The sequence below is a fragment of the Oryctolagus cuniculus genome, chromosome 5 (assembly GCF_051225735.1).
Source record: "Oryctolagus cuniculus isolate XC-2025 breed Fujian yellow rabbit chromosome 5, ASM5122573v1, whole genome shotgun sequence".
Lineage (NCBI taxonomy): Eukaryota > Metazoa > Chordata > Mammalia > Lagomorpha > Leporidae > Oryctolagus > Oryctolagus cuniculus.
This window is the reverse complement of record NC_142871.1, coordinates 89343132-89355871: the sequence shown is the minus strand read 5'-3', so window position 1 is coordinate 89355871 and position 12740 is coordinate 89343132. Positions and strand designations below refer to the sequence as shown.

General features: G+C 44.2%; 1 protein-coding gene across 2 annotated transcripts in view; it reads right to left on the bottom strand.

Moving 5' to 3' along the window:
* Window positions 1–10311: 10311 nt before the first annotated feature.
* UBE3D (ubiquitin protein ligase E3D) overlaps window positions 10312–12740 on the bottom strand; it is a 189250-nt gene continuing 186821 nt past the window's right edge. For both annotated transcript variants that reach the window (XM_070073839.2, XM_008263152.5), the window contains exon 10: window positions 10312–10869. In XM_070073839.2, the coding sequence (XP_069929940.2) occupies window positions 10849–10869 (21 nt within the window). In that variant the 3' untranslated portion in view covers window positions 10312–10848. The remainder of the gene's footprint in view (window positions 10870–12740) is intronic.

The following is a 12740-nucleotide window of genomic DNA, read 5'->3' as shown; positions in this document are numbered from 1 at the left end:
GTACTTTTGGAAATTATATAAAAGGTAAATTGAACTCTAGTCCAGAGGGCATCCCTGTAGGATGCCTAGTCAGAAATTTCTGGGCTGGATTTATTTCCTCATTTAAAGATTTTTGCAAAAGCTTTTCTGCTCACAAGAGAACTCTGAAAAGGAACTTGTTTTAAAAGGTTTGTATTAAAATGCTTAGAATGGGCTGTCCTGTCTCATTGTAGAGCAAAGCTGACTGAAGTTGGAAAAGTATGCATTCTATTCTACTTTCTATGACCTTCAAAAATAATTAAAAGTAGAATAGAAGAAAAAAACACTGATGAAGTTATTTGGTCAAGACATTCTTTGACAGGATTTTTTTTTCCCAGTGGGGAAGGGGGGTAGAATTAGGAAGCCTCTTTTCATTTTATAACACTAGGTCTTCCATTGCTTTTCTCAAACTAACATGTGCTCAGCTACCAGATTAATTTTCTATTGTAGCAGTTTTGTGTTAATTCTCCTATTTGAAACCTCAGAAAATAAATTCAATGGGCAATGGGGGTGGCCAAGGGCAGCAAATTTATAGAATAATCACTATACCTAAAACATATTGCATACTGTGTGCCAAGGGTATGCATGAACTCATTGAATACTCAACTCCAAGAGACAGATGAGCACAAGGACTTTGTTTAAGATTACAAAGGTGACTTTTCATCCCCAGTAATTCAACTCCAGAGCAGTCTCAACTACTGTGTCTAAACCCTAGAGCTCAAAAGGCCCTCAGAACTACAGAAGAAAAATGTAATTCCTGTTCCTATCCTGCTTGACCTCAGAGGTCAGAAGGAAGAAGGTTCTTGATCTTCAAAATGGCATTCAATGCTTTCTACAATCTAACAAGAACTCTTCCGTGTTTTTAAAATTCTTAATTAATTACTTTCATTGTTTTGCAAGGTGGGGTGGGGGGAGGAAGAGAGAGAAAGAGAGAAATATGAATCTACCATCCAACAGTTTACTTCCGATGCCTGCAACAGGAGCCTGGACATCATGTGACTCCAACATGGGTTGCTAGGACCCAAGTACTTGAAATGCTCTTACTCCCCCTCACTCCCAGCTGCCTCCCAGGGTAGGCATTAGTAGGAAGCTAGAATCAGAAGTGGAGCCAGCACTCAAAGCCAGGCACTCTGATACGTGAGGTGAACTTCCCAAGTGATATATATACATTTTTTTTTGACAAGCAGAGTTAGAGAGAAAGGTCTTCCTTTTTCCGTTGGTTCACCCCCCAATGGCTGCTATGGCCAGTGCACTGCGGCTGGCGCACTGCGCCGATCTGAAGCCAGGAGCTAGGCGCTTCCTCCTGGTCTCCCATGCGGGTGCAGGGCCCAAGGACCTGAGCCATCCTCCACTGCCTTCCTGGGCCACAGCAGAGAGCCGGACTAGAAGAGGAGCAACCGGGACAGAATCCAGTACCTCGACTGGGACTAGAACCCGGGATGCCAGCACCACAGGCAGAGGATTAGCCTAGTGAGCCACAGCGCCGGCCCTGCAAGTGGTATCTTAACTGCTATCTCAAACACTGACCCAGCTATCCTATAGTTTTTGCAAAGTCGTCACATGTTCTCTCTCAAAATGCCATTCTTCCTGATTGTCTCCATCTTCCTGTCTTCCCAAATCTCAGCTACCAAGTATAGCCCATGTTGAATCCTGCCTGGAATCCACACTGGATTAAATCTACACTGGAATGTCTTCTTTCATCACTTTCACTGGATGGGAAAGCTTTTTTTCCTATAACTCTTGTGGTTTGGCATTAAGCACTCCGTGTTTTGCAGAGTTCTCTTCTTATGTATTTTTTCTTAGCTGCATCCTAAATTTTAATCCCATCCAAAGCAAGGTTTAATGATAGTGCACATTTCAGAAATACGTTACTGCTGGGTAAGGAATACCACCACTAGATGTTTCACAGGAGGCAGCCTTTGTTTATCTAGAGGATATTCTTGTCATGCCATAGTAAAGCAGGTGGATGAATTAACACAAGCATTGAAACCGGCTCTTCCAAAATTGCTGTAAACAATTGTCACAAGGTTTAAAAGACACATGGGAAATATGGTTTGTTGATACACTTCTCTCTTTTGTGCCTAATGATTTTTTTTTTTTTTTTTTTTTTTTTTTTGGACAGGCAGAGTGGACAGTGAGACAGAGAGACAGAGAGAAAGGTCTTCCTTTTTCCGTTGGTTCACCCTCCAATGGCCGCCGCGGCCAGCGCACTGCGCTGATCCAAAGCAAGGAGCCAGGTGCTTCTCCTGGTCTCCCATGGGGTGCAGGGCCCAAGCACCTGGGCCATCCTCCACTGCACTCCCAGGCCACAGCAGAGAGCTGGCCTGGAAGAGGGGCAACCAGGACAAAATCCGGCGCCCTGACCGGGACTAGAACCCGGTGTGCCGGTGCCACAAGGTGGAGGATTAGCCTATTGAGCCACAGTGCCGGCCGCCTAATGATTTCTAATTCATCTATTTCCAGTTTGCTAGTGATTTCTTTAGAAATTTGAAACAAATAGAGGTGAGTGTTTAGCCTAGCAGTTTAGATTCTGGTTAAGAAGCCCACATCCTCCATTGCAGTACGTGGGTTTGATTTTTAGCTGAAGATTCTGATTCTAGTTTTTTGCTGGTGTAGATTCTGGGAGGCAGTGGTGTTGGCTCAAGCAAATTAGGTTCCTGCCTCCCACATGGGATGCCTGAATTGAGTTACTGGCTCCTGGCTCCATCCAGGAGCTCAATTCTGGTTATCATGGACATTTGGGGAATGAATTCAGCAGATAGGAATTCTCTATCAGTGTCTCTCAAATCAACAAAAAATTTTCAAAGTATATATTTCACCTTTTTTCTTTTAATACCAATATTAAACATCTACTGCCTAAGATAAACAGAGTGACTTTCTTAACATCATCATTTCTCAGATTATATTGGATTAGAATGTAGAATTTCATTTCCATTCCTTTGCTACATTATGTATCTTATTTCAAAAGCTCTTTCTTAACATTGTCATTAAAGTTTAACTTCATCACATTAACAATTTAGGAAATTTATAGTGTCCTTTATTGAGTTTATTAATCACAGTTTTTGGGAGGGACGGGAGGAAAAGTAAATGAGTAATTGTTTTCCAGAACAACAGAGGATGGCACACTTTCCAAGTTCCACATGTACTATTACAGAAAAATAATGATGGCTAATTTTGATACTTGTGGCACTATCCTGTGAGAATAAAGTTTCAAGTGAAAGGGCCAGCCACACGTTAAATGTTGATTCAGGAAAGGAAGTGCAAGAGTGACCCAGGCTAGCACTTCTGGCTCATTTTCCTAGAAAATGGTATTGCTTAGGGAGGAACAGTGATGGGCGGGAAATGCAACAGGAAATATAGGTCAGAGAGATCCTTTTTGCTAAGTACTGATTCCTTTCACTGGCTTCCAGTCGGGGGAAAAAAAGAGAAGATTTCATTACTTTGTGAGCATTTAAGCTTACAAAATGCTATAGTTTCTACACTCTTTTCCAAGTGACACCTGCAGAAAGCCTGCCATGGTTCACTTTGGTCTAGAAGGGTTCTGAACAAAGGGTAATTGTTTTCAGAGCCCTTCAGCCAAACTGGGGTTCCAGTACCATACTGATTAACAACCTGACCTAACAGGAAATGAACGGGAGCTGTACGTGGATATTTTCAGCATGCCTTTCTGGGACACATCTTTTACCTAGGGGACAGCCCAGAGCCTGGTGGTCAGACTTGCAACAAGGAGGTCCCTCACACGGTAAACTTGTTTATGCTGATAGATGCTCTGTGGTTCTGGTCCGACCTGTCTGTAGTTTATGCTACCTGACTACTGCTCTGGGGCTGGAAGCCCAACCTTGTGTTTTCCCCTATGTCACAGGAAAAGCCCAGCCTGGGGTAGCCCTAGATTCTTCAAATGGAAGGCAGAAATTCAAAGCATCATCACAGTAGCAAACAAGTTCAAGATCTCTACTTAATGATAGTGTGTAAGGAGAGTGTCCGGGTCACTCTGGGCGGGAACCAAGAGTCAGACAAAGTGAGACAAACACACGTAGTCACTAACAGCATATAAAAGCACACTTCAAAAACTTCGTGGTAAGTGGAATTAAAAGATGTTTATTTGTGGGCAAAAAGTTTGAAATCCATGCATGATTTTTTTCATAATGTGCATTTTTATAAACTTTAAAGATCTTCATACACACGGATTTCAACATGCACCCCCGCCCCAAATAAACTCATTATTTAATTCCATTTTGGATGAACTTTGGGAAATACTCTCACATAGTAGTACAAGTTGGGTGCTTTTTATGTTTGCTTATTTATGTTTATTTGTTTTTATTTATTTGTAAGGCAGAGTGATAGCAAGAGAGAGACAGGAACTCCATTTGGGTCTCCCACATTGGTGGCAGGGGCCCAAGCCATCATCTGTTGCCTCCCAGGATGTGCACTGGCAGCAAGCTGGATGGGATGCAGAGGTGGGACTGGGAACCAGAGACTCAGATATGGGCTACTGGTGTTCCAAGCAGTGACTTAACCCACAGCCCCATAACATCTGCCTGTGGATGCATTTTAAAATGTTGTTTTGAGCAATTGTGTTTCTGTCATCCTTCTTAAAACTAGAGAATTCACCTGTTAAAATGAGTTATTTCTGTTACATTATTACTGGCCCCTCAGATTAAAAAGTGACAATGAGCTCTGAGTCAGCAGCCAAAATCTTGAAACATCTTAAAATACAAAGAGGGGTTGTTACATCAAGTCACATTGAGTGGCCTTGAGTATTTAAGATTAATTAAAAATGTGTAGAACTCGTGGATGAGCAATTAGTGGGAAGCATCATTCCCATACTTAAGATAAATGATGATTCTTTCCTAATTTTAGACTAAGATGTACTAGTCATCCCTATATTCACAAATTACAGTGAAACGTAGGTCCCAATTAATCTTCGCCATACATTAAGAACAAAAACAAATGTATGGGGATAACAACCATACTGGCTTTATCTATCATGCAAAACTAACATTGTCAGCACTTTTTCCTATAGGAGCTACTTAATGGCCCTAATTATCAAAATGCTAGTGCAAAGTAACACCAGAGTATCCGGTTCTAGTTGGATTCTTTTTCTAGAATTAATGGAATCAAACAAGCTTTGCTAATATTTCTGATTTTTTGTTTAGTGAAGCTACTTTTGGCACAATGGGGTAAGGCTGTGGTTTGTACACAATCTATTGTTGGCACTGGTTGATCTATCTCCACAGTAACTCCTGATGGACTTGATTTATTTTGACCATCTATGGTACCATAATATACATACACCATGGGTTAAAGTTAGATGTCTTTATCTAAAATACACCTTCTTTCATCCAACATTTCCTTTTTTATTATTTTAAGAAATTATATTGTTATAATAAAATAAAGTATTTTTTTTGTTTCTCCCCCCATGAGAATGTAAATTCTTTGAGGGCAAGAACTTTGCTTTATTTTCCATATCTACAGTTCCCATAACTCTGCCTGACATGTAGCAATTGTTCCATAAATATTCATCGAATTAACAAACTTAGCAATTGGTTTGCCAAGAGGTGTGGCCAATAACTCTGTAGCAAGGTGTGCCTACTATAATATTTCCGTAAGTTTATACTAGGTGAGAATGAGTTCAGAGTCACAGACTTACAGGAGTTTTCACACATACACACATACACACACGTATACAGATATATACAAACAAACTGACTGGAAATTAGGTATTTCACTATGCTTCTAAACCTTGGTAATCCCTTAACTGTTTGTCAAAATCTGTGATACTATTATTAAGAAATGCTACTGAATAGATTCTGGAATTATAATCATAGACAAAGGAGGCTAACATGGAAGGACTTGCAAGGGTCAATGTTAAGATTGTACAGCCTCTTCAATTCTTCCTAGCCCTCCTAGTGTGATTTGCCAAAATTTAAATCTCTTTAATACTCCCCCAACACCTCTCTCTCTCTGTCTCTCTCTCTGTCTCTCTCTCTCTCACACACACACACACATACACACAATTTTTCATTATTTAGGCAAAGAAAACAAGATAGGAAACTGGCATTTTATTTACCCTCCCACTCTGTATGGCCACAAGGAAGTAGACGGTTACCCCTCAGCCCTACCCAGACTAGATGTTAACTGTGGGGAGCAATCCGGACTAGACTAAGTTACTCGAATTAGGACTTATTCTATGCATCTGCTCTCCCACAATATGGCGCTGGGAGAGAAGTAAACAGCTTCCGCACAGCTGCCTCCAGTTCAACCAATTAACTGTAGGACTTGCTCCTGATTGGAGAGCAGCGTACTCAGCCGAGTTGGGATTGGCGGAGGAGGACTATAAAGGAGGAGAGAGACGGCATGCACCAGGAACATCTATGGGGAACATCTAAGGGAACCCGTGCAGCCCCCGAGAAAGCTGGCCGGCGGTGTGCCGCTCCCCTGCGGAAGTGGGGAATGCGGCCAGGGGGAACTGCCCTTCCACGGAGGTGGAAGGGATAGTAGCCAACCCGGGAAGAACCAGCAGCAAACCCGGGGAGGGCCGAGCAGACAGAAAGAACAGCGCAGGGTCCTGTGTTGCTCCTCCACGAAGAGGGGGAGCGACATAATGGTGCCGTGACTCGGATAGGAAACCTAGCTTGGATAGGAAGCCTAGGACGGATAGGAAACCCGGGAGGGAAGAAACGGGAAGAAATGGGAAAATACCGGAGAGAGAGACTAGCAAAGAGCCTAGGTGCCGGAAGAAGCTATTGAAAGCCTAGGCATAGACTCGGATATGGACTGTGGGAAAGAAGTTAGGATTGAAAGCGAAAGTGAAAGCTTTCATAGACTCGGATGCAGACTATGGCGGGGAAGCTAGGAGATTGAAAGCGAAAGTGAAACCTGGAGGAGGCTTGGACTCGGATACGGACTGTGGGAAAGAAGTTAGGATTTAAAGTGAAAGCAAGAAGAAACTTAGACTCAGATACGGACTGCAGGTTGAAAGTGAAAGTGAAACCTATAAGAAACTTAGACTTGGATACGGACTGTGGGGAGAGGCCAGGAGAAATGAGGGAGGAATATTGTTGGAAGAAAACTTAGGGAAACATACCGGGTAGAGAAAAATGTTAGGGAGGATGAAGCCGCGAGTGCAGGCCGAGGCGGAGATATAAGCCACCTTGGAATTCTTCAAGTCACCCCGGGGAGCAAGAGGCGAAGATCTGGAACCAGAGACGTGGGCCGCCAGGTTGGAATTCGCCAGGTTAGTCCGGGGAACTTGGACTGAATGCCGGTGGTGGCGGAAACATTCGCGGAAGCCGCCGCGTGCAGAGAGAGCACGGGGCGTGAATAGATGGGGAACGCCGGGGCTGGCGTAGGCCGTGGTTCAGACGCGAAAGGGTTAAGCGTGGAGACCGCGGAGCGCGCGAAGCCGAGCCGCGCAAAGCCGGGAAGCTGCGCAGATGAGAGAGGCGCGCGGGCTGAAGCGGCGCAGAGCCGGGAACCCGCCGGCGGGGCGAGGTGCCGGAAAGCCGCAGGGATAAGAGAGACAGAAGTTTTGGAAGTAAAGTGAGAGAAATAGGAATGCTGGAAGATAGAAGTAAAATGGGAGAGGTGGGAATGCCCGGAGATAGAGAAATAGAGAAAAATAAGGCCTCCCCTCAACATTGAGCACCTGGGCGGCTAGCCGCAGGTCACCGAAGACAGGCACGAATTAACATCAGTAAAGCTTCCCCACAATGCAACAATTAGGAGGCTTGGATTCGGTCTGCCTGATTTAAGGCGGTAAGCGCCAGCAAAGCTCGACCAGAGTATGAGCTGCAGGTCACCGAAGATAGGCACGAACCAACACTAATAAGTCTCCCCCACAATAAGGCAATGAGAAGGCTTGGATTCGGTTTGCCTGATAGGTTTTGTAAGCCCCTGCGGGCACAGCAGAGCATGCGCTGCAGGGCACCGAACACAGGCATGCATCAGCGCCTAAAAACCTCCTCACAATGGCGAAGAGAGGACCCGGATTCGGTTTTCCTGATTGATAGGACTTGTAAGAGCCTGTGGCAACTCTAGCAAGGAGAGCAGAGTGTGTGCCGCGGGACACCGAAGACAGGCGCGTATCAACGCTAAAAAATAAAAAGAAAGGGGGATCTGTGGGGAGCAATCCGGACTAGACTAAGTTACTCGAATTAGGACTTATTCTATGCATCTGCTCTCCCACAATATGGCGCTGGGAGAGAAGTAAACAGCTTCCGCACAGCTGCCTCCAGTTCAACCAATTAACTGTAGGACTTGCTCCTGATTGGAGAGCAGCGTACTCAGCCGAGTTGGGATTGGCGGAGGAGGACTATAAAGGAGGAGAGAGACGGCATGCACCAGGAACATCTATGGGGAACATCTAAGGGAACCCGTGCAGCCCCCGAGAAAGCTGGCCGGCGGTGTGCCGCTCCCCTGCGGAAGTGGGGAATGCGGCCAGGGGGAACTGCCCTTCCACGGAGGTGGAAGGGATAGTAGCCAACCCGGGAAGAACCAGCAGCAAACCCGGGGAGGGCCGAGCAGACAGAAAGAACAGCGCAGGGTCCTGTGTTGCTCCTCCACGAAGAGGGGGAGCGACAGTTAACAGCTCACCTTGAACACTGGCTCAGCTGTACTGGCCATACTTTCCCAATATGGAAGCCAGAGGAGATCCGTCAAGCTCAGGACTTCAGTGTGGCAAGATGAACTTCAAACACAGTAGCTACAGTTTGTCGCCAGCAAGCTGCCCTCTGTGTGTGTGTATGTTCTCCCCTTACTCTTCAGAGTTTGTTACAGTCATTCCACTCCTACTCCCCACACAGTGCCATCAGAAAAGAGGTGAGCTTGCTTCCTCCCTTTTTCTCTGGAGAGAGGCGAGAGGATCTAACCCCATTTGACTGAACTGCTAGAGAGGCAAGGTTGGCAAATTAGAACATTCTCCTAGTTGGGTGTTTTGAGCAATGTAGAGTTATTCAAATATTGAGAATTTTCACCATCAAAACCAAAAACATCTATTTGTATAGCCATGGCTTCTCTCTCTCTCTCTTTTTTGTTTTTCCAGAGGGAGAAAAACCATCTCAGAAGAAAGTTCTTTTTTTTTTTTTATGCACAGACTAAACTCTGCTTCATCTAATTTATTCCAGTCTCCAACATGAGATCAATACGAACTGAACTCTAAGAAACAGTCACACACAAAGGCACTCATCATGAATGTATTCATTTATGAAAACAACTAAGGTCAAGCCACATGTCAGAAAGAGACTCAAATTTTGGAATAAACCATGCCAGCTGCAGTATGTGTTTAGAGGCAGTGCCCAAATCTTGTTTCTCAGGCCACCCCTTTGACAACAGTGATTATCAATTTTGTCAATCACAACAGTATCTGCAGAAATTTTCGTTCATCACAAATGTGAATGGAGGAGGGGGTACGCCACTGGTATCTGGTGTTTATAAAGGCCAGGGATGCTGCTAATACTCATCAATGCACATGCAGCCTCCCACAGCAACGAATTATTCTGGCCACAATGCAAATAGTGCCAAGGTTGAGAAACCCTGCCTGATAACGGCTCTAAAGCATGAAGAGTCAGCATGGTGTTTGGAAGCCTAGTAACTTAAGTGAAGCCAAACTAATTCTCAGTGGCTGTGAGTTCTGGACGTATCACTAAGAACTTCAATGTTTCAAACTGTGCTTAATAAAATGACTCCACAGGATCAAACAGATGGGATCTATTCCTATATCTGTCCACCAGCTATAGAATTAGAATGTTAGCCACTACCCTTTGGGTGGGACAAAAGTTTTGGTTGAACTCCAAAGAAGAAGAAGTCATGGCAGGTTGACCAAATCATAATGCCAACTGATACCTGTTTAATGATGTTGGGAAACCAGGGGGTAGGAAGCACAGGTTGTTTTGAGGAAAGAGGTTTTAAGTGGTTGACAGGCTGGGATTGTTGCCAAAAGACTTGGGGAGCGGCAGGGATAGCTGCAAATCCATTCTGTCCTCCTGAATGTGGAGCAAGGCAGGAAAGGAAGATGTGAGAGACGTGATCAGATCTCAGGTAGAGGAGGTGGATCTGCCTGGCTCCAGCTCCAGCTTTGATCCTAGCTGTGTGATTCTAGGCATGTCTTAACACTTCTTTGTAAAATGAGGAGCCAGGCTGTGCTCTGCAAGACTCCTTCTAGCTCCATTATTCTCATTCAGTGATTCCCTCACCACCTGCCCTGACACGGAGGATTAACACAAGCGATAGATGTCTATTCATTTGCAATAGTATGTGGTGAAAGGAATAAAGAACAAAAGAGACACGAGCAGGTTTGTGTGTATGGGAAAATCTTTAATTGGATAATCACTCATTCCACAAGCATCCACTGAGTGTCTTCTGTGAATAAGGCATAAAAAAAATTTATAATTTGTGTTTTAAACAAACCTGAGGAGATCTTTCAAAGTTCATTTCCCAGGATTTACAACAGTTAACATTTACTTCCGCCAGCAAGCTCTTCACTGCCTTCTACCCAGGACAGATGGGTCTCCATTAGCTAATATCGTTCCAGTTGGTGCTGACACAGCACATATTTGAATATTCCTCTCGGTGGGAAGTAGCGATGTAACTTCTATACTTATCTCAACCTGCTGACAACCTGCTACTATGACTTTCTTCACAGTTCTGGGCTTTCAAAGATGTGCAGTTAACCCTTCTCTTAGAAATGCACGAACAAGTAAACTCAAAACTTGAAGGCGATGCTCTCATTCTATAGCACTGGTTTCAATGCCTGCTGTGCCGGTTGCTGGCCTTCGGGATGCTGTTGCTGGACAGCTGTCTGCTGAGAGAAGAACGCCTCCGCTCCAACAGCTACATCTTCAAAAAGGCCACCTAGAAAAGGAAGAAAAACTCTCAATGCTTTTTTTACATAACACGATGAAACGGTTGCATGTGCATCAAGTCAGAATCAGTTAAGTCTATTCCATAGGGATGCACACTCATCTCAAAAGAAAAATGACTCTTAATGGAGCCAGACATTGCATTTTATAGCTGGAGCCAATTAGTCTTTTTAAAAGGAACCATATAGTAATTAAAATGACTCAAATGCACTTTGAAGAAAAAAATACAATTTTAATTGACACTAAAGTTATATTGCTAGAAATAATCCGGTCTTCTTTCCCATTGGTTCAAACTACTGTTTTGACATTCCATCAGCAGAATTCTGAGTCTAGAAGATCCCTAGGCAAATCCAGGTCCCCAACACTATGGGTAATTACGTCAGACTCTCCTCAGGTCAGGCTGACACTTTTTTATTTTTTAACTTTTTATTTATTGATTTGAGAGAGAGAGAGAGAGAGAAAGAGAGAAATGTGTGTGTTCCCATCTGTTGGTTAACTCCCTAAATACCTGCAACAGCCAGGGCAGGTAACCAGAGGAAAGAGCTGGGGACTCAATCCAGGTCTCCCGTACAAGTGGTAGGAACTGAATTACCTGAGCCATCACTGCTGCCTCCCAGGATCTGCATTAGCAGAAAAGGAGAATCAGAACCTGGAGCCTGGAACTGCACCCAGGAAATCTGAAGTGTAATGAGGGCGTTCTAACTGGCAGCTTAACCACCAGGCTAACTGCCCTGTCCTATGCAGATACTTTTTAAAGTGCATTTAATCATATTTATTGTGTTTGTCAAGAACAATTCATCCCAAAACCTAGTGTTTAAGAAATTTAATCCACACAGGTTTATGCACAAAATATTTTCAGACTAATGGGAGCCCAGGTTAAATGCATCTAATTTCCCAACAGTTCTGATAATAGAAAAACAGAATAAGTTAATCATAAATGTTTAGAAAGTCAGGGTTCAGGGGCCAGCGTGGTGACACAGCAAGTAAAGCTGCTGCCTGTGATGCCAGCATCCCATACGGGTGCTCGTTCGACTCCCAGCTGCTCCATTTCCAATCCAGTTCCCTCCTAATGTGCCTGGGAAAGCAGTGGAAGATGGCTCAAGTGCTTGGGATCCTGTACCCACAAAGGAGAAGAGGAAGGAGCTCTCGGCTCCTGACTCCTGGCTTCAGCCTGGTCTAGGCCCAGTCACTGTGGTCATATGTGGAATGAATCAGCAGATGGAAGATATCTCTCTCTGTGTCTCTCCCTTTCTCTCATACGTCTGACTTTCAAATAGATAAAATAATTTTTTAAAAAAGAAAGGGTTCAGATGTGACAGTAACTTTGTAATTGTGCCAATATCAGGAAGACTGCCAGATGTAGAATAAAGAAATAAGGGAAGTGGGGGGGAGCGGGGAGCTCGGAAAACTCGTACTGCACTTTTCTGGGAGGGGAAGGGTGAGCAACAATACTAGAAACATCCCACTCTTGCAGAAATACGGGACACCTGTCAGGAGCATCAGCGAAGTTGGTTGAGGCCCCAAATGCAGTCAAAGGAGGCATGTATTTAATGATCCTTGTTAAAGACAAAGGAGAAAGACTCATGCAGGGCAAAAAGCATCTGCTTTATGTTAATCCAGAAGGCTGCTCCTCTTCAGACAGTGCTGGTAAGAAAGGCAACTGCTGAGTTTCCGCATCAACTTCCAGCCGGATTTCCTTCTCAAGTTTCGAAAGGAGAACACCGAAGTTGAAGGAGCAGGTAAAGAAAAAGCTTAGAATCCTAAATAACATGTGAACATGGACCCAATGGCTTATTGTGAATATCAAAAGAGAAACTGGTTATGAAAAGCCATATGTTAGGTGTTTCTTCCCTGCTCCCTCTC